A 27,514-nucleotide genomic window follows, 5' to 3' on the forward strand; every position below is an offset into this window, starting at 1 on the left:
TTTTATGTCTTTCCGTAGAGGACCTCTTTTTCTGTTCTTTCTCCCCTCTGAGTTATGGGTGATAGGGTTGTAAAAATACACAAAGGAAAGCTAAAAATGACATTATGTTTCCTTTTTTCAACATTTAAGTTAAAGACAAAGGGTCACAATGAGTTCAAGAGAGTTTATCTTATAAATATTGCATTGAGAATCATAGGTGGAGATAAATATCACAGAAACCACTGAAACATATGACAACAGTCAATTTATGAGGCAACCTAAAGAAGCCCTGTAGGGTACTGATTGCTGTGAAATGATAAAACATTAGCTTTCTTTTCAAATGTGGCTTGCATCTAAGGCAGGAATGCTTAACCAGGGGTCAAGAGACCCCTTGACAATGACTGTGACACTTTTCACTTCTTATGTATGTGCAAGTTTCTGGGTGAAGATCATAACCTTTTCTTTTTTCTTTTGTAATCTCAGAGGGGCCCAAGGATAAGAAGATTCTTTGCTCTAAGAGATAGTTGGACTACAGTGATTTTAAAGGTCTATTCCAAACCTGAGATTCCTTGGAATCAGCCATGTATTCATCAAGGATGCTTTCTTAGCAGGTAGATGTAGACATGTAGATAAGCAGACAAGCGCAAGATTGGCTACATAATATATTGTTATTTTTTTCCAAAAATTTTTTCAATAGTTTCCAAGAAACTGCCCACCAATCACCATCATGCCTTTGGCCATTTTTTTTTTTTTTTTATTTTTTAAAGTAGGTTCCATGCCCACCGTGGAGCTCAAACTCATGACCTTGAGATCAAGAGTCACATGCTCTCCTGACTAAGCCAGCTTCCCTGCCCTTGGCCATTCTTAATGTCTGCTAATAGGATGCAGCCTTAGTTATTTAAAATCTCCCTACAGGGGTCCAAACTCTTGATTTCGGCTCAGGTCATGATATCAGGGTCCTGAGATGGAGCCCTGAGTCAGACTCTGCACTCAGCGGGGAGTCGGCTTGAGATTCTCTCCCCCTTCCAGTCACACGCACAGGTGTACTCTCTCTCTAAAATAAATAAAATATTTAAAACCTCCCTAAAATCGCCACTGTCTCGATAACTGTGTTTATTACCCCTTTTATAAGTATTTATTGAATAGTATTACTCATAAATTAATTGATTTAGCATATTTAGTAGGTTTCAATATGTTTCATTGCCTTCCCTGAAAAATAGATGCCATTCTACAAGGGGACATTCCATATTACAGGTCCACAGTTTCTCATTCTCAATTCCCTAATCCAGAAAGCTCTGAGGATAGAGTTTTTCCATAAATCATTTGAGAGTAAATGTGACCTGACTTGGACTCATTTGGCAACAAAACCCGACCTGAACTAGTGAGAGGCTATTTATAGTCATTATTTATCCACTTAGTATGAATAATCAAACATTTCACTGAAGAGGCATTAATGTTTGATTATAAAATTCTGACCTGGACCCTGCTGAGGGTATTATGTAATATTTAGTGTATGCGTGTGTAGCACACGGCCTTCCTAAAACTCAAAAAATGCTCAAGAGTTCCAAAGCACCTCCAGCCCCCACAGAGCCTCAAATAAGAGTTTGTGGACTTATAGCATATATTTTGCCTAATCTCTCTCTCTATAGAGAGATAAATAGGTACATATCTATCTATATCTCTATATCATTAAATGAAATGGAAACAATGCTATTTCTGTTCACAAAACTAATGGAATCAAATACCTGGGTTCTCATAATGTAGAAACAGAAACAGGAGCTTTTCTAGCGGGGAATATGCTTTAATCTCAATGTTGTAGGTGAGCCAGCAAAATATTGTCCCCACTCCCACGTTCCATGAACTCAGGAATAATGGGTGAGAGCAGAGATATACTGTCTTCACAAAAAGACAGCCAGATCAGTAAGACTTGACAGTGACCTGCTTAAGTATGTTAACTTCTATAAAGGAAGAATGTTATCAGTTGGAAGGTGGGGGCCTTGGTGATAGAAAAAGGTGAGACAGACTCAAATGTAGGCAGGTGTCCATCCAAGCCCTATTGAGGAAAGAAACGAGAGTAGGTCATAAAGCCAGCAGATTTCCAATATTCCAGCCCACCGTAGAAATGAATGCATTGGTAGGCGCCTGGGTGGCTCAGTTGGTTAAGCGACTGCCTTCGGCTCAGGTCATGATCCTGGAGTCCCGGGATCGAGTCCCGCATCGGGCTCCCTGCTCAGCAGGGGGTCTGCTTCTCCCTCTGACCCTCCTCCCTCTCATGCTCTCTGTCTCTCATTCTCTCTCTCACAAATAAATAAAATCTTTAAAAAAAAAAAATGAATGCATTGGTAAATTTTAGCCTGATGCCCTTAACATTAAATTTTGCAACCAGCTTCCCTTGTTCTGACCCCATGCTTGCTAAGCAATCTTTCGATTATAATTATCTTCCCTGGGCATAGAGAAAGAGAAGGTCTTGTAAGAGGCCTTCTGACAGTTGCATTGTTAATTATTAAACTAGCTTTCTGATTTTATATATCAATCTCAGGAGCTGACCTAAGAGAAATGTATTCTTACCAAATAAGTTTCTGAGCGTTTAAGGCTGAGGGTCTGTAAATGCCTGAAAGCTATGCCTTTCATGGAGGTCTCCTCATGGTAGCCTCTGTATTGCTGTCCACCTTCCCGGTCTGAAGCCTCAGCACTGAGTTTCTTGGAAACAATAATCCTGGTATGGTAATACAAATATAATGCTATTTAAATGAATCCTACAATATTCAGTACATACATATATACATACATACATACATAAAGAACACCAGCTAAAGTCCCAATGCTTTGTCAAAAGGCAAGAATCCATATAATTTCCCTTGAAATAGCTAAAGTTTCGACATGAGCTCTATTTCTTGTGTTAAGATGGGAAGACAACGATTGTGAATCTGTTTCAAGTGGAAAAGGCCTGAGTGGGAGATGCAAACTTTGAGAGGGCCGTTCTGTTTGTTCGCTCCAAATACATTTTTTATGGATAGAAGGTCATTTCTTACGGGATAGAAATGCAGATGTTAAATTTAAAACTGAAATCTGTGTGTTGGAGAAGCAGAATCTGATTGATTCTCTTAGCTCTGTTGACTGTTGGGGTCCAGGGAGACCACGTAGGGTAGGAAAAGGGGCTTTTTCTCTTGAAGTCCAGCAAGAAAAAGGGCTATAGATCTCTCAGTAAGAAAGGAGAAAATCCCATTTTGGATGGAATACAATACGTGACAAGTAAATCAACTATTTTGCACGTTGACAACTGAACCTAGAGCCTAGAACACGTTGTTCTGAGTTAACAGTTTTAGTGAAATGCCTATTTTTTAAAGAATGATAATATACAGTATACCACCCTCATACTCATTGAATTTACATTGTCAAGGTACATAATTCCAATAATCTATGTGCCATTTCTAGAAATAAATTCATTTCTTGGAAGTATTTGGGAAAGAACCCCATTGTTTCCTGTGACACTAGCAGAGTTAGTTTCATATGCATGTCAGTGTGAGGTTTGGCACCTTTCTTAGAGAAATTAATCTTTATGTCTGTAGGAAAAATCTGAATTTCCAAAGGAAATAGAGGGTCACATCAGATCTTTTCGCAGTGCACAGCTCTAGGTAGGTCTGTTAACACTATGAGCCTGGCTGGCGGCAGAAGCCAGAGAACTTGGTTCTCTGGTTCTAGTCAAATTGCCTGTGGAGGTTCAAAGTGCATAACCCATGCCAGGCAATGCATTGGGCATCGGAGAGTTAAAGATAATAAGACAAGGTCTTTATCCTGCAAGAGACTATAGACAAACCTTTGGTGCATGGATAGGAGACAGACCTAGGAGTCGGGCACCTAGACTTGATCAGAACTGCTCACCTATTGCCTTGAACAAATGACCTGAGCTCCAATGCCTTACCTCCACTGGGGGCATGATCTTCGGGCATTTTCTGGGCCCTCGGTCCTATGCACATAGAAACCTGCTTGGCAAAAAAGCATTTCTCTGGGTCAGCTCCCGAGGTTGAGATATAAAAACCAGAAAGCCAATTTAATAATGAGCTCATCTCCATTATAGGAGATTAAACAAATCTTAGTGTTTTGATTTGGAAAATGTGATCATTGATTATTATGAAGGTTTAGATGTTACATCCACCTGTCATGCCTCTGATGCCAGGTTACTCTTTCTACACCAGTTTTTCTCATGACACTCTTGCTCATAAATCTCCATGCTTTCAGGAAGGTTAGAGTTCAACACTTTTGCATTAGCCTTCTGATCTGTTACCAAAGGACTTTTCCAACTTCATCTTCTAATTACCCATCAACAGGCACTGTCTACAATTGGCAATTTGCTTGAAAATTCATCCTGAATCAGGTACCTCTGTGGTTTTGCTCCTGCATTTCTTTCCCCCGGTAAGTTCTCATGGAATGGCTTTTCACGCCATTTTATCCTCTTATCCAAGACCCACATCTGGTTATGCTGCCCCCCTCACCCGACCCCCTCTCTGAACTCCAGAGCTGAAATGTCAGTAAAGGAGCCACGGGCCATATGTGGCTATTGAACACTCGAAATGTGGCGAATCCCAGTGAAGATGGGCTACAAATGCAGCATACACAGCCTGGGTGGCTCAGTTGGTAAAGTGACCGACTCTAGTTTCAACTCAGGTCATTATCTTGAGGTCGTGGGATCGAGCCCCGTGTCTGGCTCTGTGTTCAGCAAGAGTCTGCTTATCTCTCTCCCTCTGCTCCCGCGCTCACATGCACACGCCCATTCTCTCTTTCAGATAAGTAAATAAATAAATAAAACCTTTTTCAAAAATAGAAAAATGTGGCTACTAGAAAATGTAAAATTAAATATAGAGCTTGCATTGTATTTCTGTCGGATAGTACTGGTCTAGAGCCCTGACTTCCGACCCATGTGTCTGGCACTCAACCATGCCTGCCTCAAGGTCCTTTGTCCCTTTCCACACGTGGAGGTCCAATCTCCCCAGCCAGAGTGAGTGCCTTGGGGACAGGCTCAGAGTCTTAGGCTGGTTGCATTCCATGCCGCACACTCACTCAGTGCATAGTACCCTCAATCTTTTAAGAACAGTTGAGCGTATGAATCACATCTCACATCTCAAAGACAAATGACAGAAATCCTCTAAATAGCTCAGGTGTCTCCTGAGCACACCTAATGTGAAGAAACTTATTTAGCTGGACAGGTATATTCCTACTCAAAAGATCTGAAGAGAGTTGTAAACATTTGCCCTTTGGGGAAGGAGTTTTCTTGATTGCCTGTTTGGAGAAAAATTTCTATTGCCTGTTTTGTCTTGTGTTCACAAGGATGCTTTATGCATGGACCGTAAGGACTTACTAATTTTCATGTTACACTTTGTTGCTTTGTACGGTATTTTTTCAGATCTTCAGAATTTTGTGGCTCTGGTGACATTGAAAAAAAAATTAGCACGATTCTAGGAAGGACAATACATCGATGCCACCCACCGGAGAGGCGCCACACGTAACACTTTACTATGCTGTATTTCCTTCTAGCCTCGAGCCGGGAGGAATCCCTGTAGCTGGGATGAGTCCCATTTTGAACAATAGGAAGAATGAAAGAATTTGAAGATTGTATGAGTGCATGGAAATAGTGCATAGAAAGCTGAGGAAGGGGTCACTGTTTTTCATATACATCATCAGAAGGATTTTTTTTTTTTTAAAGATTTTATTTATTTGAGAGAGAGAGAGCACATGAGAAGGGGGAGGGTCAGAGGGAGAAGCAGACTCCCCGCCAAGCAGGGAGCCTGATGCGGGACTTGATCCAGGGACTCCAGGATCATGACCTGAGCCGAAGGCAGTCACTTAACCAACTGAGCCACCAGGCGCCCCCATCATCAGAAGGATTTTTATATAGAAAATAGTGGATCCGTCAGTCATCCTTTGTGAAATTCTATGGGGATCAGTCATGAGTCAACACAGCAAGAGGGATTTGTGTTAGCTACAAAGGAAACATTTGCTGATAGGACAAGCTATAAAATGGTAGGGTAAGTCTTTAAATCTTTAAGCTGAATTCCATCATCTTCAGTGGTCTGCACTGACCGAGGTGTAGACTTGTTATAGTAAAGTGGTACTGTTTACAAGATATATCAAAGTCCTTCCCACATCAGAGAGTCTGGAATTTTTCTTAGTGACTCAGTTTTACTTAAGTATGGCTGTTTTAAGAAAAAAAATTATTTCAGAGTTGATCACAGAATCATTTAAGCACAAGGAATTCTTTAAGAGGACCGTCTTACTAAAATGTTACTTTTAATGGCTTTAGAAAAATCCCTGGAGTGCAGAAAATGTCATTGGAACATCTATTCATGTTTACTCTTTAAAAGCATTTTTAACAAGGACATCAAGATTGCAGGTGAATTCCTCCAGTTAACGTGACAGATATGTTAAGCCGGTAAAGTTCCCGTAGGTTTGTCACTGTTTATGAAGTTGGGAACAAAGAAACCCGATACCCTGCAAACCACAAAAGAGGTAAACAAAATGACAAACTCCCCTTGCCCTCAGCACTTTTCATCTCTGAATTGCTATGCCCAGAAAAAGAGAACAATCCAGAGAGTTGCTTTTAGCATTTACAACTCAATGCAAAATTGTAGAGGTGAGCACCTTTCCAAATTGACTTTTTTCTCAAAGTGGCTGTGGGTGAAAAATCATTAAACAACCATTTTTGCTTTGCACATGGCAAACAGGTTTTTTAAGCCGGTGTTTGCAAAGGTTATTTTATTCAGCTGCGGTTTCTGCAGAACTTTAAATGTGATAAAAAGGGAAGGACTGTTTGTTTGGATGCATGGGGTATTATATATATATTTTGCTTTTCTTAGCCGTTCCTTTCACTTAAAAAGAAAAAAAAATAGGGATTTTGTGGGTGGAGTTGCAAGGAAAGGGAAAGGAAAGTTAGGAGGAAGTATTTGAAATGATAGACTTTGCAAAGCAATAAACTCCTATCTCAAAGGGTTTCACAAACAAAGGCTACTGATTGCGCTTTGTGGGAAGTGAATTTGAGTGGCAGAGAAACCAACCGACTTTCCCAAGGTCATTGGCCACAGTGGCCAGCCAGAGGAGCCAAAATCTTTGAGCCATCTATTTGAACAAGTTTTTGCTCTCCAAGAACAGAAATTTACCCACCCTAGCCTAATAATGACGAGGAAAACTGATTTACACATAGTTGAAGGTGGAATAGCTAATGTTATCCGTTGCAATCAGGATACTGAAAGACTGACAAGGTCATATGGTTAAAAACTGAAAAATAAAGAAAAACAGAAAAATAAAGCCTAAGAAAGCCCCATACCCTACACTCAATGTGAAGACCTTCTATAGGAAATGTACAAACAATAGTTAAAAATTTTTTTCCACTTGTAATTATGAGCAATACTGAAATTCTCAGGAAGCAATCCCAACTTAAGACATTTAAAATGCATCTTAGGTAAGTTTTGTGGCATAAATAGGAAGAAAATTACAGCGTGATCTTGCTAATACTAATTAACAGCTATAAGCAAGGGAATGTGGAGAGAGAAGAAAGGAATTGTAATGAATGGAATGAGATATATCGAAAATCAGAGCTTTAGGAAACTGTTCATGAGAAATTAATGCTGCCATGAAGACAGTTTACCTAGAACTAGATGTTCTAGATATTTCAAGTTCCTTCAAGAAGAACTGAAGAAGTGCTCAAGAGGAGGACTAGTGAGTGTGGTGGGTCCCAGACAAGAATTGGCTTCAGGTACAGAAGGTAGACAGGTGTTCAGAGTGATCTTTGCACAACATGCAAGTGAAGGCGAAGGTTTATAGGGTGTAGAAGGTTACTTCCAATGCTTTCTTGGGTCCCGCTGACGTTACTGCAAAGATCATGCTCTAACTATGACGTGATAGTGTAAACTTTTCCTTGGAGCTGCTGTTTTTCCAGTCTGTCTTTAGAGAAATTAGATTTGGAAGCCTATTAACTCCTCCATCAAATGACCAATTTTTTTGATTCAGAAACTATCTCCCTCCTCCCACAAAAGGGTAAAAAGACTCTGCTGAAGGTAAATTAATCCACAAAGTATCTATTTATAGTATTACCGCCTCTTCGATTACATTCTAAGGGCTATTTAGTAGAGACTCTTTAAATGAAAGCAAGGTGAAAGTGGGAATTTCGGGAGAGGTATATTTCTCAGAAAGTAGTCCGATGGAGTTTGCTTAAAAATCATTGCAATGTAGCAATGCAATTTGGGATACACTGAGTCATAAATTCTCAGATTCAGGAGCAAGATTCTTGATGGAAATTTAAATAATGTGGAGGGTATGTGTGAAGGGGAAGAAAGAGAAATTAATTTAATTCCATTTGCTGATGTGACTGTAACACAACTATTTTTAGGTATAATCCAAACAGTGCATATCTGCTCCATTTTGATTAGTCGCAAATTGGCAGGGATTCAAAAGAATTAGTATTTCTCAGCACAATATGCCAGAAACGTAAAAATAAAACTGAATTATCTGTGCCAATGTGCTTAATTTGAATTACTGCTAAGGTTTTTTTGTGTTTTTCCTTCAAAAGAACTAATGGGTCCAACTTTGTTAAAAAAAATTCTTTTAAAGCTTTTCACATATGGCAGCAAAACTTAATAATTTTCCTTTAGACCCTTGCTTAGAAGCTTTTGCTATAAACTTAAACGATAATATCATCCTGATACTTTGGGTGCAGAATTTCCGTCTGGCAGTTTTACATATTGCCAGAGGAAGTTAGCATGTTCAAAATGCAAAATTAAAAGAAGCTAGGAAAATGTGCTTCACAAGGAAAGGCTTCACAATAGCCACTTAGAAGTTATTAACAATTCCCCAAAAAAGAAGTTATTAATAATTCCAGTTCCAAAGAAAACATGGACCGAAAAAATAAACTCCATTTGCAAAGTTTTATCTAGGCAAGTTCACCAAGGGATTCAGCTATATGCTATCCCAATTACATATTTCTGCGCTGGAGGGAGCATTTATAGATGCTGGAATATCTTGTTACGCCTAGAGAACTTTGCACAATCTCAACATCATTTCCAATGTAGTGAATCAATGAATCTTGATCACATTGAAGGTCACTGTTTTAATTTTAAGGTTTATGCCTTTGGAATTTGTTGCACACAAACCTATGGCGTAAGGTCGATTTTCTGCGTATTCACTGCTGTGCTCTGTCACTTCTGGTGTGTATTATTTCACCAGACTAAAGAGGATTGACAGTTCTCTCCTCCCACTGCCAGAGCTGTTGGGATTGACAGCCCAGCTTCCTGCATTTCTGCTATCAATCAATGTCCGTCTTCTTCAAAAATAATAAAAAGTAGTTATCACGGATAGTTGGAAAACACCAACCCGGTCTGTTTCGGAATCCTTGTAATCCTCAGAGTACTCAAGGGATCCTAGAAAAATCTTTTTCTATTTCCTACAAATACATACAAAATGGTCCCAAGATTATAGTCGTTTCTTGCAACTCACTAAAGAGTTTCGACCAAGTAGTTAAATTATATATATTCGTTTATTAAAGTTTAAAGGAGTGTCATGATTTTAAGACCTGAGGTTTGATGGGCCTGGAAAATGGGGCTGGGAAAATGTCTTTTTATTTAGACACAAGGACTTATCTAAACAGAATAAAGGGAAGGATTACCCTGGCACTTGAATGTTCTTCAGATGAAACTGTGGGTGTTGTCTATTAATTTTCTACTATAAACTGAAATAAAGATGAACAAAACCCCTAACAAAATGCATCTTACATACTCCTGGAGTAAGGGAGGATAAAAGTGGGCTCTATTTATTTCTTGGGGAAAGAGTGAGATTTCATCCTGAGATTGATTTTATATTCTCTGAACTAAGTTTCTTTCAGTATTTTTCTTTGTATTTTTAAGTAAATTTTGCCATCATCCCCTTCCTTCCTTCCTTCCTTCCTTCCTTCCTTCCTTCCTTCCTCTCTCTCTCTCTCTCTCCCTCCCTCCCTTTCTTTTCCCTGGAGAAGGGGGTTAAACTTCATAGCAGCTTTTGTTCATACAACCTTCTGTTGGTCTCTAAAACATCTATATCATGATAACCTTTCTCAGAAGACTGTCTCCTGATCTTTAGAATATTCCATTGCAAAAAAAAAAAAAAAGGGATAATCAATCTTGGCTTTTCTTAGCAGAGAATAGTTTTCTTCATGCTAAAGCTCAGTCGGAAGTCAAAACTTTATAATCCTCACTTTGGTTTCCTTACTGTACGATCATGAAATATAAAGCTTGCTTAAAAATAAAAAGACAAAGACTTAAACTTATTCTGGAGAATGCAGAATTAATCCCAGGATGGAACTTCACTATCCTTTCTTTAGAAACCAATTTTATGAAAAATATCCTATCCATTTGGATGTCACAATGTTGCTGGGGAGTTAAAATTTTTCACATTTGCTTTTACCTGTGACCTGCCCACCCCCAAATTCTGGAAAAATGGTCTATATAATTATGTAAGAGAAAAAAAAGTGTTGACTTAAAAAGCTGTTTTTATACATTTTTGTTTAAACATAAAAGCACTTTTCATTCTAAACGGCCACTGGAGACATCACACACTGATCATCATCTGCAGGCTGTGATTTTCTACTGGAAAACAAAAACAAACTGTGGAAGCCACTTACCTCTTTCCAGGCAGGCAACTCATTATTCAAGGAGTTAGTTTTTTCCCCTGCGTTTCTGTGCAAAGTTGCAGTTGATTTACCTGGCTCTATGGCTTTTTTTTTTTTTTAAAGAGACACAATCCCACATGATACTTCTTAAGTGCAGCAGATGGGATCTTGAAAACATCTATAAGTAGTCTAGAATACCTTGAATCCGGCTGTGAAAATTTAGGGCAAGTCTGCAGCTCTCAGTAGGTACATGCCTTATTTGGTCTAGAGGCATTTTGCTATGTTACTGAGTCATGAAAAGCTATTAAAAGAGCTCTATGGGAAACCCAGCCTATATTTTGAACAAAACAAACTGTCTTCTCCATTATCACTGACCCCTTACAGACACACGGTACATAATCTTGATTGTGCTTCATTGGTATTTATTGCACATGGACCAATCCCTCACACAGTAGTTAGGTGCACCAGAGTATAAATACTTGGTAAAACACACAGAGGAAATACCATTTACACACAGGTGCTAAATTTTACCAGCAGTCACGTGGGCACTTGGACATAAAAAAATAATAAAAATCCTTAAGATAATTATATTTGTAATATGGATACAGTTACAGTACCATGATAAAAGAGTATAAAAATGTATTTTTCCAATAAATCATTAGCTCAATAACATAATAGACAACAGAAGTAGAGTTTCAGTTTTATTTTAGTTTTGTAAGATCTGCCCCCTGCCCCAGTTAAAAAATATTTAATTTCTTTTTGTGCAAGTAGTATCTTGTGTGGACTTTACAATTCCTAACACTGTGCAAAAATGGTATTCGGAACCACCCCTTGTTTTGTGTTTTGTTTTTTACCCATGTGTGCAGTAATCTGAACTGTTTCCTTTTTTTTTTTTTTTTTTCTGTCCTGTCTTCAATGGACAGAGTCACATATCACAGAGGCTCAGCGCCTGGTCCTCCCAACTAATATTGATACATAAATAAGCTGTTTAATATAAACAAGTCTTTCTATCTTGCTGTGCAATGTGCACAGTGTGAGGTAGAAACCCCTCAGCCTGACCACCGAGGCGCACGGGGACAGCAGGTTTGCCCTACAAAAAGAAAGCAAAGTGAGGCTTGTTCCAAGAATAGCTTAAAATTTCTTGAAACGTGCTTTTCGCATCCATCCTTTCCCTTTGCTTTAAGAACAGGAAAAACCATTACTCAGGAAGTAAAATGAAATTTCTCTGGAAAGCAAAGGGAACACGTCCTGACAACTGTCATTCCCCCTTCTCTCTCCAGTTGACTGCTCCTGTTCCCTGCAATGGGATGGAAGCCAAGTTGATAGACTTTTATGCTTCTCCCTTCCACGACCCAGTCCTCGAAGCAAGTGTCAAAAACCACCTGGAGGGAAAAAGAAAAAAAAAAGACAACCCCCCAAACTGAAGATGCATCACACGCACACACCAAAGAAGGCCGAAGCAGACACAGAAAAAAGAACCCAAGACAAATCTGCAAGCCACTCTCCCACCCCTCCTCAAACTTTCCTTTCTGTGCAACGGTCCGTGGCTTTTGTGTTTGCCTTGGATGAATCAGACGCGGTTTGCGGGCTTCGAGTTCACCTGCTCTGGGTCTTGAGTAAACACAGATCTCTTTCTCGCACCCGCCCCCCTTCCCCCCCCCACCCCAGGGAAGCCGTCAGGGGCGCCTGGGCGTTCTTGCTCCCGGGGCGCGGGGAGCCGGCAGCGCGCGCCGGGCCCTACACCTTGGATTCCGAGGCGCCCGCGGGGCGGCCCGGCTCGTCCAGGCTCGAGTCGCTGTCCGCCGCCGCCCCGCCGTTGCAGCCGGCCCAGGGCTCCAGCAGGCGCGCGGGCGGCGCGGCCCCGACGTCGTCGTCGTCGTCGTCGTCCGACGCGGCCCCGGGCGACGGCGGCGGCCGGGCCCGCGGCAGGCAGCCCGAGGCGCGCGGCCGGTCCCCGGCGGCCGCGTGGCTCCCGCGGGCGGCCCGGCGCGCGCAGCAGAGCAGGCGCTGGAAGGCCTTGCGGAAGTCGGGGCTGCGGCAGTAGATGATGGGGTTGAAGGCCGAGTTGGCGTAGCCCAGCCAGTTGAAGAAGACGAAGAGGCGGTCGGGCACCAGGTCGCGGTGGAAGGCCTTGACCACGTTGGCCAGGAAGAAGGGCAGCCAGCAGAGCGTGAACACGCCCATGATGATGCCCAGCGTCTTGAGCGCCTTCTGCTCGCGCAGGGCCACGAGGCGCGAGGGCCGCCGCTTGCTGATGCGCCCGTTGGCCAGAGGGGCGGCGGCGGCGGCGGCGGCGGCGGGGCGCGGGGAGCCGGGCGCGGGCGCGGGCGACGGGGGCCGCGCCGGGCCGCTGAGGAAGCGGCGCTCGCAGCTGTCGATCTTCTTCACCTGCTTCTGGGCCTCGCGGAACACCCGCAGGTACACGAAGGCCATGATGCACAGGGGCACGTAGAAGGAGACGACGGACGAGGCGATGGCGTAGGCCCGGTTGGTGACGAAATCGCAGCACTTGGGGTCGTTGTAGCAGCGGCGCGCCTCGTCGCCCTCGGCCCGCCACCAGTGCATGAGAATGGGCAGGAAGGACACCAGGGCCGAGATGGCCCACACGGTGCACACGAGGGCCCGCGCCCGCGCGCGGGTCAGCAGGCTCTGGTAGCGGAAGGGCGACGTGATGGCGAGGTAGCGGTCCAGGGCGATGACACACAGGGTCTCGATGCTGGCCGTCACGCACAGCACGTCCACCGAGGTCCAGAGCTCGCAGAAGAAGGAGCCGTACTCCCAGCGGCCCCGCATGACGATGGTGGCCCCGAACGGCACCACCAGCAGCCCCATGACGAGGTCGGCGCTGGCCAGGGACATGATGAAGAGGTTGGTGAGCGTCTGCAGCCGCGGCGTCTTGGCGATGGCCACGATCACCAGCACGTTGCCCACCACGATGAGCAGCACGATGAGCGCCATCAGCAGGCCTATGCCCGCCGTCCACTGCTGCGACAGCGGCGCGGGGCCCTCGCTGGTCGGGGTCAGCGGCGAGGCGGACGGCGACGCGGGCACCAGCAGCCGCGCCGCCGTGGCCGCGCCGTCGGGGAGCGGCGCGGCCGACGACAGGTTGCAGGGCTCGGAGGCGCCCAGGGCGAGCGCCCCCGCGCCCATGCCGAGCTGCGGAGGCCGGGGGCGGGGGGTGTGGCGGGGTTAGGCCGTGGTTGGGGAACACCCCAGGGGCCCGGGCGGCGGGGCGCGCGGAGGGAGGTCGCGGCCAGGTCAGGGCAGCCGCTGCGCGGGGCCGGAGGCATGGGCGCCGGGCGCCTTCCCCGCCGGAGCCGTGCGCTGTCGCCGCCGCCGCCGCCGCCGCTGCTGCTGGAGCCGCTGCCGCTGCTGGAACAGCCGCCGGGACCTCAGCATGTTTCTGAGCGCGCTGAGCCCGCAGCCCCGGCACCCAGCACCCACCCCACCCCGCTCCCACTCCCCCAAGCCAACCCCCGGGACCTGGCGTCAGGCTCCTGCAGCCAATCCGGGCAAAGGCACGCCCCTATCTAGTTCCCCCCCTCCCCGCATCCTAACGCCCCCACCCCCCCCCCCCCGGCCGTTCAGCTGCTCCCGGGAGTCCGGGGCAGATCGCCGCACGAGCGCCGCCCCCGCGCCCGCCGGTTCCTGCAGGCGCGGCCCTTCCAGCGCCCGCCGCTTCCAGGGCCCTGTGCCCCCTACCCCACTACTGCGCCCGGCTCCCTCCCGTGTCCCCGCCGCCCCCTGTAGCCCCCACTCTCTCCGGCAGTCCCCGCTCCCTCCCGCGCCCTTTTTGCCTCTCGCGCTGGGCTCCCTCCCGCGCCCCCCCCCCCCGCCCCTGCCCCGGGCATCCTCTCTACCTCCAGTGCCCAGGTTCCCTGCGGAGCGGAGCGCGCGCTCGCCTTAGCGGGGAGGGGACCTCGGCGTTCTCCCGGCGCCCGAGCGCCTCGGACAGTCTGTCCGCCGGGGTTGGAGGAGTTTGGCTGCGAGGTTGTTTCTCGGATCCGGCAGCCTTGCAGAGTGTGTGTAAAACCCTTCCCCCGTCAAGAGGGGACCCAGCCAGCCTGCGCCCTGCCAGCTCGGGGGACCGGAGGCGGGTGTTAGTGGTTAGAGGAAACTTTCCAGCAGAGCGCCTTGCTGGAGCAAACGGCGCATCTGTCAAGAACGCTCTCTGGGCGCTCTTGCAAGGAGCTTCCGTTGTTCCAGTGCAGTAGACGCAGAAAGGAAGCGAAGGTTTGTGCATCTGACAGCTAACGCTGAGGACCAGTTGGAAAATCACACACTCCTCAGCCCCAGCTAATGAATATGTGAGTATGATGCAACAGCGTGTCGATATTATAGCGGCTTAAGGAAACACGAATGTTAACGTAGAGTAAATGACACCGCCAAGAACAAAGAACACATTTAATTACATTCCAGACTTTTCACGTTCAGTAATAACACTTGTATTCTGTGTTTTATTACTCACATGATTTTATATTTTCAGCTGGGTCAATACAAACAAAAAGGTACTGTTAGTTTTGGTTGACGTAATGAGCTGACATTTCAGATTCCTGGGGCTGCTCGGTTGCTTTCTCCTTTGCCCAAGTTCCCAGATTCTGAAAACTCCAGGATTAGTTTTGGAGGGATGAGAGGAGAAAATATGTAAATACTCAAAAGGATTAATATCCTATAGCGTTTAAAGTTCTATCAGTGGTTTTTGAGGTGGCGAATGAATCCGTGTGAAATTGGCGAGTTGTTTGTTAGCCCAGCTGTGGGTGGATTCTGTGTGGGGAAGAGCCACCTTGAACACACAGTGCGGCAGCGGGACTGCAAGCCCCCTCTCTAATCCCGCCATGGTGACGTCCTCAGCTCAGCCTTGAAAATAAAAGGCCTTTAATGGAATCCTCCAGAAGTAAACAGCTTCTAATTACCCATGTAAGGGTGCATGAAAACGTTATACACTGCTCACACGCCTTTCTCGAATTGGAATAAAAATAGGGTCTGGAAGGAACATCAACATCTGGACCTAACCCATATTCTTACCTTGCAGAGAGAGACTGATTTCCACAGCTACCCAAGTCAAGAGCTAAAAGCAAGGCTTATTCAGTTTATAAAGTCGAGCAGTTTTAACCACCTTCCCTTACTTAAATCCAAACATAAATTTGCTTCAGGCCCAAACTGGATAATCAATCAGTGTTACAAGGCGGGTGGGTGTGGGTGTGGGTGATTTGTTTATTCACCCCTAAGCCAGGACTTGTCAGCGAGTTCTGCCAACCTGGGGAGGTTGAGAAGGGGGAGCAAGAAGAGGAAGGGGGCTAGAAAGAGGGGAGGAACAGGGACTGCACCCTGAGTTTAGTGTAAGCTCCCAAGAGCCTTAGTTACCTGTCACTGCAAACTTGTCTCCCCTTCAGGCTTCCTTCTGTTGCCACCCTCAGGAGGCAGACTCAAAATAGCCAAGGGGTTGGAAAGATTTGGATTTGACGCTGCCCAGGAAAGGGGTTCTGAGTGCTGGGCCATGGAGTGAGGTGTAGGGAATGTGGGGAGGAGGCTTTCTATCCTGCGCCATCTTTCTGTCAAGAGGTGTTACTGGAATAGTGTGTGCCAAGCTTAAGTGCCCATGATGGGCCAAGGGATTGCATTTCTGTGAGCGATAAAGCCAGAATGTGGTTGTAGAGGTTCAGTGAGGAGGCCTGGATGCCAATAACATTACCACAGGTATACATATCTATGTATTTGTGTACATTATGTATAAATACATGCATTTGTATACATATGTATGTGTATAAACATACCATGTATCAGGGCATGGGATTAGAATTGTCACAAAACTCTCCTGAAACTTTTTTTTCCTGCTCAGTCAGAGGTACATCAAACTCCCCCAAATTTCTAGATAATAAATACCTTAAATCACAAATATTCAAAACCAGAAGGTTATTTTAATAGGAGTTCCAACATAGGGCTGCAGGCATAAAGGGGTCCCTAGCATTCTTGGGGCTTTCTTTCACTTGTATTTATGGAAAAGTGTGGAATAGCCCATGTTCAACTAGAGTTAGCTTTCTTTTAAAATAAAATGTTCTCGGATCTCCTTTAAATCCCACATTTCATGATACTTCTTTGGGGACACTTTTGAGCTACCCTTTTTGGTCTTTAAATGAGGATATAGATTAAGAAGAAAAAGTTCACCATATCCACTTATGCAGGTGTTACATGTTGCAAGTTCAAAATTAATAACTTCACCATTTCCCCATTCCCTCCTGGAAACTGTCAAAATGATTCAGTTCCTCGGAACCCATGGATTTGACAGTACTTTACAAAACAACAGAAAGCTCCAACAATAAATGCTAATAAGCTCATGGAGAGGGAGTAGGCTTCTTCCTCCATAGTTCCCACCCCCACCTCCCTTTTCCATCCCACTACCATCCTTCCACATCTGCACATGCCATGGTTTTCTTTGATCTCCCAGCCTCTAAATCTCCCCGCTCCATTTAATCTGGCATCCCATAGTCAAATTAATATTTCTAAAATGCTGCTTTGAAGCAAGATGCTTTTGTGTTCTCCTCAACTTGGCATTCAAGGTCTAGTTCCAAATGGCCTTTCCAGCACTCTCTTGTCTAGAACTGTCCCTGTCACCCTAACTTGCAGTTCTGCGTTCTTTTTCCTTTTTTGGATCGTACTCTTCTTCCTTTTTTTTTTTTTATCTGTACTTTTTCTCATTGGGTTCTTTCCACTAAGAATCCCCTCCTCCATTTCTGTTTCAATGGATTCAGCCTTCAGGATTTGGTTGATAAATTTTTTATTTTACAATCGTCCCTGCCCACTGTTTCTGGAAATGATCTCTCCTTTCTCTGCCTACAGTACTTATTTGCTAATTGCATTTCACAAGGCAATTAACAATATATTGCCTTTCAACACCTCTTACGTTGTTATTTAAATTTTATATGTTTTTCTTTTTTCTTCTCAGACGGATTGTAAGCTCTCTCAGAGCCAGGACTATCCTGTACATTTTTATATTTCCCAGGTTTATTAATATTTAACATAAGTTTGAGCAATAAATATTTCCTGTTTAATTTTAAAATCTCATTTTTTACTAGTATGAGAAATAATTGAGTGTTTTTGGAAGTTACGATCTTCTCTCATGCTTAGAATTTACAGTAATAATTCATATTCCTATAGTCCAGTCCATTTTTTCATGTAAGTATTTCAAAATACTTTGTAAATACAAGGTAGGCTCATGAGATAACTTTATGTCATACCTACTCAGTAATAAAGTCGGACATAGGTAATAGATTTTCCAAAGGGGTCACACAAGTCCACATCAATAAAAAGCACTCCCTAATCTTCATAAATATTTAAGGTGAATGACCTTTTCCCTTAGCCTTCATTTGTGATACTATATATCCAGGCATTTCTGCTCTGGAAGAATAGCTGATGACTTGAATCTTGTTTCAAGTTCTAGATTGAATTAAACAGTACAGCGGTGATTAATAGTGATTACAACCACCTATGCTTGCAAGCCAGGAGCTTGGCCAACACCTTTCCACTCTTGAGTTGATTTTGCTAGAAAATGAGATAAAAATAATAGTGAATAGCCTAACCAGACAGCTGCTGGAATATGGGCCAAAGGAAGTCTTGGGGGGGAATTTCCAAGTAAAGCCCCAAGAAGTATATCAAATCAGTAAGTTAGCAAAATTTGCCTTGAGGCTGATCATGGGTGGCGGGGTTCGGTAATCAGAGCTCAAGTGGCTGTTTCAGAGGAAAGACACACAACTCCTCACGTAAAGAATACTACCAATGAAACAGTCACTCAGGGCTAACTCACCAGAGAACAGCCTGCACCCGTGGCTGGCACTTAAGGTCATATACTGGTTTTGCAGCTGCAGTTTACACAGGGACAGGCAACTCCATCCACTGTGATAAGAATGAGGACAGTGTGTAATCATAGCAAAGCCTGGACTACTCGGAAAATTCAAAAGCTTTCCTCTCCCCCTTCCTCCGTCTTTGCCCCTTCCTCCTCTTCCTGGTGTGTCTCATGAGTACATTGAACAGAGCTAGAGCCAATAACAATATTTTTCAAACTTTGGCTGTATTGGAAAGTGTTCAGACCTGGGAGGCGGAAGATCCAGGTTTGTATCCTGGCTTTGCCACTTTTCGGTTTGACCTTCTGCAGTGGCTTCATCTTTAAAACGGACGTACCTTTTGTTCCCTCACACGACCGTGCATGGGTTAAATGAGAGAATGTACGTGAAGGCTTCCTGAAGTCACATATAGCACCATATATTTGCAACACATCAAATTCAGTCTTATCCAATCCTCATGACATTTCAAAGCATGAAAGGGGTCAGAATTTGCTCGTATGAGAAGTCCATTCACTTAAATCAGCTTCTCTTTATCAGCTGGACTCTTTTCTTACACCAGATATTAATATGACTCAGAGGCTGGATAACAGTGAACTATTTTTAAATGCTTTTACCTTTGGCACATCATCTTTTTAAAAAAGTTTCCCCCCTTTTTTTGTGCCCTTCCTTATTATGAGCCCTATTCTATTTTTTAAAAGTATTTGTTTATTTGAGTCTCTGAAATTCCTTTTAAGTATTTCAGCTGTGAAATATTAGCAGTAAAGGATTTTTTTCCCCCTCAAGTCAACTACTTAGCACCATGACTAGTAACTTAAAAAAACAAAAAAAGGAAAGCAGCGCAGTATAAAACCAAAGCCAACTTTCAAAAATTCTGTTCTTATTCAGTTGTATAATGAATAATAATGGATTGCTGGCCGGCTGATAGCTTACCTTTAGGTGCTCGTGGCAATAGGAATATCACTGTTACACATGAAAAGCATTTGGCTAGGAGTCGTCCTTCAATGGACCCAAGTCCAGAGCTTGGGGTGACCACAAGCTGTGCTAATTATTGAAAACTCTAGGTTTTATTTTAACAGAGTCTTACCGTGTTCCAGATAAAACAATTATGTTGTAACCAGCCGAGGAGTTTGTAACAACAAGAATCTCTCCAAGCCCTTATTTTAAGCTTCTGAAGGGTAGGAATGATGCCTTTTAAACATTTTAGCTCCCATTTATGCTGGCCATGTAGTTGGTACTTCATAAATTCCTGTGGAATAGAGGAACCACTTAAAAGCTTATGTATAGTAGATTCTACCAAATAAAAGAAGACATTGTGTTTTTTTTTTTTTAAGATTTTATTTATTTATTTGACAGACACAGCGAGAGAGGGAACACAAGCAGGGGGAGCGGGAGAGGGAGAAGCAGGCTTCCCGCTGAGCAGAGAGCCCGATGCGGGGCTCGATCCCAGGACCCTGGGATCATGACCTCAGCCGAAGGCAGATGCTTAACGACTGAGCCACCCAGGCGCCCCAGACATTGTGTTTTCCATTCATCCATGGAACATGGCATCTGGGTACTCCAACTGAATGGAATTGCCAAAGGGAACCAGGTGGAAGAAGCTAGTTGTCTGCTCTGCCTCCCTCCAGGTGATAGATCAAATCATTTACATTTCTTTCTTTTCACTCATTACTTTGAGACACCAAACAGGCATCTTCTTTCACATGTTTTTCCACTTTGTATTGTATAGGTATTTTCCTAGTTAACTTACTCATTACTTATGTACTACATAAAAGCCCATCCGGACCCACTCAATATATAGGGGCATGGCAGGTCCTTTGTCTAGGAAGGGCTGAGTCTGAAGACACGAGTGAGAGAGTATTGCTGCAACTTTAGTTTTAACAACCGGTGCGGTCAGACTTCTTGCTTTGAAAATAAATATCAACCCTTGGACGTGACATTTATTTTCCACAATGTCTCAGCTTTGCAGCTCCTTGAATAAAACCTGCTAGAGACCTTTATCTCATGACAGATTTCTGTTTCCAGAGCATTATCCCCTAATTAAATGTTGAGGGGGCAATGACCTTCTTAACAGACCTCTTCTAAATAGAAGCTACTTTTTACACTGGTGGAGAAATGATGGGATTTTTTTTTCTCCCCATTTTAATATGGAGAAACTGAAGCATAAGGAGAGAGACGTGCTTAAGGTTTCAAGGAAAGGAAAAGGGAGTTCTTGACTTTCCTGCCTCCTGAGCTAATCTTCAATTACCAGAACCGGCATCCTTAACAGATTTTGGCTCACCTCTGACTACTTGTCAGCATAATTCAATTGCGTGATATATTTGGGGCCTAGAGCAGGTCGTGGAGTAATTTTTTGAATACAAAGCTCCGAACAAGTGAAAAGATTCTATCATGCAATGTTTATTTGTATTGTTCAATTGGTTTAAGTATAAGAGATCTAGAAGAAGAATCATATTTAGCCACACAAATGAAATTCTCATTGTTAGTACATTTCAGTGTGAATTTCCAAAAGTGCCACATGAATGCTAACTCTGAAGACAAAAAGAACACCAAAGAAAAGCCAAGCAATTAAGCAATTTGGTTTTTTTGTTTTGTTTGTTTTTTAATCTGTAACTGGAAGAAGATTTCACAGAAGACTCCTACTGAGAATGAAAGGCTCAAAAGTTGTGACAACTTTGGGGATTTTACTTAAGAGTCTAAATAAAGCTGCTTGGGAGTTTGGAACAGAAAAATGAAAAACCAAACTCTACTTGCTTTGCCATTCCACATCCTAATACCTTTTCCAAACCAGGTGGTCAGATACACATTGAGCTGCGAGGCTCTCCGAAATGCCGGGGGAAGGCACTAATGTGGTATTTGGCATAGTTTTGAAAATATTTTTTTTTCTTATTCTAAAAATGTCTGATTCTGACTTGTCACCATTTCCATCCTACTCCCTACCTTTCCTCTCTCCTGCTGCAAGCTACTCTGCAGCAGGCATGTTTCAACCCCCCCATGACTAATTAATTAATAGAGACTATATGCCTTTTCATAGCTCTCTCTTGTGGATAACAATATGGTCTCGGTTTATAAAAATCCCACACATATATATTCATATGTATAGTTTTCATAAGTCCTCATCTGGGAGGTGACTTAGAATAGAAATAATTTCTTAAGCAAGTTAAAAGCCCATGATTAACTTTGCAAAAAATTATAATCAGTACTTTATAGCATAGCCAGTCTTGGTGGCAGATTTTGAAAATATCCCTGGCCTATGCAATTTTGTTTTAGATGCTTTTTATTACGTAATTTCAAATTATGGCATTTAAGCAAGATTACACTCATTTTAATGATTAGTTTTGACATTTACCTCTATATATACCATAATGATTAAGAATGCAGGCTCTGGAGTTAGACCACCTGGGTTAAAATCCAGGTTCTGCCATTTAGTAGCTGGATGACTCAGAACAAGTTGTTTGAACACCTCAGGCCCCTGTTTTGTCATCTGTTAAATGGGAATAATAATATCCCACCTACTTGGGCGCTGTTTGGGAGGAGTCAATAAGATAGGGCATAAAAGCATTTGTCATAGCGCTTGGCTTATCTTACATATTTAATAAACATCAACTTTTTTTTTCTCCCCCTGGCACCACCAGACCACTACAGATCATGACATAAAGCAGAAAAATCTTCATTCTGTGCAAAACCAAGGGTGGCAAAGAAGGCAGCTTCCAATCAGTGGAAATTGAATAATTGAATAAATGTGTTCTTTTTTAAAAGCGAGAGATGTAGTAAAGAATCTAATTTGGTAAGTACTCTTTTGGTTTCAAAGTTTATTCCTTTGTGGTCATTTAATCTGATTATCGTTCCGCTTGGGGAATTAGAATTTCCTAAACTAATTTTGCATATCACGGAAAGGTCATTCCAGAGAGTTCCACCCTATGGTATAACCATGTTCCAAGTATATGAAACAACAATGACAAAAGAAAGCCTCACTGGGCTCTTGATTATCTTGGATAATTGATCCAAGCTGCTGCTTTTTATGGGGTAAATTCTTAAGACCTCAAGGAGGCCAGAAGATTCTCTTGTGACCTTCAGTTCCCTTGAGTACAAGGGGTCTCACTACCTCATCCCCTGAGAACGAATGGAGGGTAAAGAAGTTTTTCCAAGTCTCTGAGTTTCGACCCCTAGGAGACACTCAGACCCTAACTTGGAACTATTAATTCTATTTCAGCAGCAGTTTCAATGCCTTATTTTCCCCGTTTCTGTTCTTTCATAAGAGACTAAGAGAAACAAATTGGAGCGAAGGAGTAAGGCTGGTGCAGGGGGCGCAAGGAGGACATCCGGGAGCTTTCTATCAGAACACGGGGAAGCGAGGGAAGCCATTTACTGCAGAGAGAGTGTTCTGTGCCGCAGCCACTGATGACCCCACATCATTGAGAGGTTTAGATGGTGTTTAGCTGTCCTCAGTTAAGAAACAGAGTGTGCGTTTTAGAAATATCTTTTATTAAGGAGTAGTAGTATGAAAATTTCAGAACATCGTATTTTCCAGAACACTTCTGTTATCTAGAAAATGAATTTATATGGACTATTTCATGCTCCAATGATGCTGGATCCATGAGGCGTGAATTAGTTGGCTAGAAGTCCAAAATCAAGGTGCCAGTCAGTTTGTTCTGAGGGCTGTGAGGAGAGGGTCTGTCCCAGGTCTCTTCCCTTGGCTGGTAGTTGGCCATCTTTCCTCTGTGCCTGTCTTGTGTCCAAATCTCTCCTTTCAATAAGGACACCTGTCCTGTTGAATCAGACCCACCTTAACGACCTCAGTTTATCTTCATTACTTCTGTAAAATCATGTTTGGAGATCCAAATAGGGTCACATTCTGAGGGGTTGGGAGTTAGGACTCCAACACATGTTTTCTGGGGGGACATATTCACCCCTGAGCAAGATGCTACTTGTATGTAAGAAAGTTCGATGCCTTATGCACAATCTCTAGTCACCTGTGTTTCAGAATGTTCTATTATGTCTTCTAGGACAGAGGGCAAGCAGAATGACTCCTTAGAGTTCACACTAAAGATGGCTCCCCAATTAAGTGGCATCCAGACCCTGGTGAGAATAGTCACCTTTGTTGTAGGATTACAGCCAGCCACAAAGTCACGAGTGCCACCAGCTGAATGTGGTCCCATCAAGTTCCTGTGTGGGCTGAGTAAGTAGCCTGGGTCTTCACATGGAGGTGGGGAGGGGTACATGTAAGCCACATCCCTGTTCACTGTGTGCTCCAGGTATGGTTAAATGCCCTGTTCTTTTATAGCTTTCATTACCCACCAAGAAACTCAACTATTGTCTTGCAAGTGAAATAGAAAAATTCAGGTATATGTTAATAATTCCCATTCAAGGGAAAAAATCAGCCAATCCATTTGGTTGGTTGTACAGAATACTTTTCAGCGGGTTGACATTGTGTAGACACACAAACAGTTGCTCTCCACAGCAGTAACATGGATGTTATTTTTTTCTGAACCAGAATTAGGGTAACAGACAGCAAATAACTCGGTAGGAGAGATACAACAATCCTTTATAACTGAAGAACAAAGCAGGCCTTTGAGGCAAGATAAACTCGGTACTCACTCATATAGAATCCATTGAATAACAGGATTTTTATGACCTTGAAGTAATGATTTTGATTGAGAGGGTGATTCAGATCCTAAACTATTGGCAAGCAGGGGTTTGACTAAGAAATAACTCTCTTCAGTATATCAACTTAGATTTACTATGGAATCTGAAGCTCACGAACGTTCTAATTTTATCCACTCTTAAGTGGTATATTTAATTGTCCTTTGTGGACACCGATGACGAAGCTGATAATATTTTAACCTGTGCATGGCCATGGACCAAATGAACCTGGATTTTATGCCCACGATACAAAACCCCAAAAGCCCTACCTGGTTACGGTCCAAGAACTCAATCTGAGCATTTGTCTTGCCATTTGATATAAGAAATGGCTCACAGCTGTCCTGGATGCCTCTGCTACAGGAGCTGAATATGGAACCGGATGCCTAAGTATAAAAATCCGAGGATCTCTCTAACATAGTATGGCATTCTGTGTTGCAGTGAGGCCAACTCCTCCTTACAGATAAATCTGTTACGTGCGTGCTATGTAAACAGCATGAATTTAGATGTATATGAAACAGGATTTTTAAAAATGTCACATCTAAGTGTTTTTAATGACTGGGTTAGTTCAGTAGAACCATCTTATATAAGATGGCACTTAAAGAAAAGCTCAAATCTGTGCATCTGAGTATTATTTAGTCATCTGTTTGTGCAACTATATTTTTAACTTAATTTATGATGAACAAATAGTCTTTCTGAACTTCCAAGTTGTGTTTTCATACTTCAGTTTGGTTTATTTTCCTCTCAGTTTCCTTCAGAACCCATTACAGAGAACTTTCTTTGGAAACTTCACAAAGTTAGCAGCATCTGTCAGAAAGCACCAAACCAAACAACCAAAATTAAAAACTGAGAATAGAATCATAGGGCATATGCGTTCTTTCCAAAGCAATGTAACAGAAACAGATCTATGTCACATTCTCTTTCTTGTTCCTGTTTCTCTTTATCTTTATTGAAAACATCATCTGTGGCCATGTAAAACGTCTGCCAACACTTCTGAGTGCCAAAGAATCTTTAGGTTTTTGTTGATTGAAGTATCGTTATTGTCACAGTATTAATGGTAATATACAGCTTTAAAAATCCACTTGCCATGGGATGTGGGATAGTAAGTCTGGATGAAAGACTTGGACCCTGTCTTCAATAAGTTTACCCTCAGGGAGTTTCCCTCCCTTCCTTCCTTCCTTCCAACTCCATTGAGGAATAATTGACAAATACGTGGCACATATATTCAAAGCATACGATGTAATGATTTGATATACATATAGGTTGTGGAATGATCACCAAGATCAAAATAGTGCATCTATCACCTTAGCATAGGTAAGTCTTTCCTATTTTGTGGTGACAACGCTCCTATTCCCTGTTTCTAAGAAATTTTCTTGTCGTTTTGTTTTGTTTTAGACTCCAGAGTATTGGTCTTTCTCTGTCTAGCTTATTTCACTGAGCATAATGCCTTCCAGATTTATCTGTATTGTTGCAAATGGCAGGCTTTCCTTCTTTTTCATGGCTGAATAATATTCCGTTGTAGCTATATACCACATTTTCTTTCTCTCTCCATCTGTCAAAGGACATTTAAGTTGTTTCTACGTCTTGGCTATTGTGAGAAATGTTGCAGTGAACACAAGAGCGCAGGTATCTCTTTGAGATCCTGATTTCAGTTCTTTCGGGTATGTACCCACAAGTGGGATTGCTGGATCATAGGGTAGTTCTATTCTTAATGTTGTGAGGAACCTCCATACTTTTTTCCATAACGGCTTCGCCAATTTCCATTCCCACCAACAGTGCGCCAGGCTTCCCTTTTCTCTGTGTCCTTGCCAACATTTGTCATCGCTTGTCTTTTTTATCAGAGCCAACCTTGCAGGTGTGAGGGGATATCTCCTTGTGGTTCTGGTTTGCATTTCCCTGATGAGGAGTGATGGATGTCACCAGGGATTGGTCAGAGCCAGTGATTAAACACCAGACACTATTCTGAGGTGTCATTTGTGATATCTCATTTACTTCTTGTAATGGCCTTGTCTGGTGTTATATTTGCTTCGTAAGGGAGGGAACCGAGGCTCAGAGAAGTTGAGTGATTTGCCCAAAGTTTCACAACTAGTAAATGGCAGAGCGGGACTTCCAGCCCAGGTCTGTGGGACTTCAAGGCTAGAGCTCTTGACCACTCTAAAACAAGGCCTCATTTTATTTTTTTCCTGTTTTGAAACAGCTTCATTTTTTTGAAACTAAGATCCAAATTCAATTGATGTAAGAAAATCTTAAGTGAATACTATGCGTAATATCATGTGAATTTTTTTCTTGTGTTTAGCTTTTGTAAAAACTTTATTTGTAAGGATGTTTTCCATGAATGCACAGGGCTGGTTCCCCATGAGTTACCAAAATTCTGCCTGTTTGGCATTTCCTCTCTTCCACTGTTCCCATGTCAGTTCTGCCTCTCAACTTCCTAGACAGTCAACAATCATGCCCTTTCAACACTTTCAAAATTTTGTTCCAATTTCTGTGACCAACGGGGAGAAAAATGACCATTAACTGGGGGTGCCACCACTGGGAACAGCATTGGCGAGAGTGGAATTCACTCCCCAGGACCCCTCTCCTCGCCTGGAGCCCAGGCAGCAAGTCAGCCTTTCCTGCTTAGAGCTTTTCTAGCATGAGTCAGCTAATCCTGTATCCCCTCAATTCCATCAGACATAGGCCAGGATCTCCAGAAGAGTCTCCTAATGCCTCCTCCTTGGTTTGAGGGCAGTGGGAAAGAGCCACTCCTCTGCAAAGAGCCTAGGAGCAACACTCAAGCCTCTGGTTAAGACCCTCATGACGGGCTAGGCCCCTGTGCAGGGTGTTGGGTCACCCCCCTGCAGGATCTGCATGGATGGTCTAGCCCTTCTCTTTAGAACACATGGGTGCCTAACAAACCTTGTTCTCAGCTGTAGGGTCTCAGCCCACACTGAGTGTCAGAAAAGTCCTCTGTTAACATCCTGTTACACATAGTTTGGGGAATTTTTGGCACACGGTTGTAATCAGAATCATGGTGGAGGCAGTGAGGGAAGGGGAGGGATGCCTTAGAAATGCATGTGGTGAGGGGCGCCTGGGTGGCTCAGTCGTTAAGCGTCTGCCTTCGGCTCAGGTCATGATCCCAGACTCCTGGGATCGAGCCCCGCATCGGGCTCTCCGCTCAGCGGAAAGCCTGCTTCTCCCTCTCCCACTCCTCCTGCTTGCGTTCCCTCTCTCGCTGTGTCTCTCTCTGTCAAATAAATAAATAAATAAATCTTTAAAAAAAAAAAAAATAAATCTTTAAAAAAAAAAGAAAAAAAGAAATGCATGTGGTGAAAGTGAGGCTGCCAAAGATGGGGCTAACATTCAAAGGCACAACGGGGACGAGTAACCCACATACCCAGAGAAAAACATCCCAGATGCTGAGGTGAGACCCTGGAGATAAGAGAAGACC

The 27,514-nt window shown here is 43.3% G+C and overlaps 3 protein-coding genes across 15 annotated transcripts in view; 1 reads left to right on the plus strand and 2 right to left on the minus strand.

The window, feature by feature from the left end:
- LOC144382541 (uncharacterized) overlaps nucleotides 1-12,179 on the minus strand; it is a 45,889-nt gene extending 33,710 nt beyond the window's left edge. For both annotated transcript variants that reach the window (XM_078077094.1, XM_078077095.1), the window contains exons 1-2: nucleotides 10,622-12,179; nucleotides 2,548-2,695 (exon numbers count right to left, since the gene is read on the minus strand). In XM_078077094.1, coding sequence (XP_077933220.1) covers nucleotides 2,548-2,695; nucleotides 10,622-10,644 — 171 coding nt within the window. In that variant the 5' untranslated portion in view covers nucleotides 10,645-12,179. The remainder of the gene's footprint in view (nucleotides 1-2,547; nucleotides 2,696-10,621) is intronic.
- A 64-nt stretch (nucleotides 12,180-12,243) lies between these two features.
- Nucleotides 12,244-13,814, minus strand: ADRB1 (adrenoceptor beta 1). The gene has a single exon (XM_036106199.2). The coding sequence runs from the start codon at nucleotides 13,757-13,759 to the stop codon at nucleotides 12,347-12,349; it is 1,413 nt and encodes a 470-aa protein (XP_035962092.2). The 5' UTR covers nucleotides 13,760-13,814; the 3' UTR covers nucleotides 12,244-12,346.
- A 378-nt stretch (nucleotides 13,815-14,192) lies between these two features.
- LOC144382542 (uncharacterized) overlaps nucleotides 14,193-27,514 on the plus strand; it is a 156,997-nt gene continuing 143,675 nt past the window's right edge. For 11 of the 12 annotated variants that reach the window (XR_013449613.1, XR_013449612.1, XR_013449615.1 and 8 more), the window contains exons 1-3: nucleotides 14,193-14,916; nucleotides 22,080-22,231; nucleotides 23,451-23,623. Coding sequence is in view for 2 of the 12 variants with exons in the window: in XM_078077097.1 (XP_077933223.1) it covers nucleotides 22,185-22,231; nucleotides 23,451-23,623 (220 nt within the window). In the remaining 10 variants the exon portion in view is untranslated. Of the gene's footprint in view, nucleotides 14,917-19,769; nucleotides 20,073-22,079; nucleotides 22,232-23,450; nucleotides 23,624-27,514 lie in introns of those variants that run through there. The other variant, XR_013449617.1, reaches the window with a different exon arrangement.

This window comes from Halichoerus grypus, chromosome 7 (assembly GCF_964656455.1).
Source record: "Halichoerus grypus chromosome 7, mHalGry1.hap1.1, whole genome shotgun sequence".
NCBI classification, from domain to species: domain Eukaryota; kingdom Metazoa; phylum Chordata; class Mammalia; order Carnivora; family Phocidae; genus Halichoerus; species Halichoerus grypus.

Bases quoted from the DNA above. Each gene is read 5' to 3' on its own strand.
- ADRB1 (XM_036106199.2), bottom strand. From the start codon at position 13,759: ATGGGCGCGGGGGCGCTCGCCCTGGGCGCCTCCGAGCCCTGCAACCTG.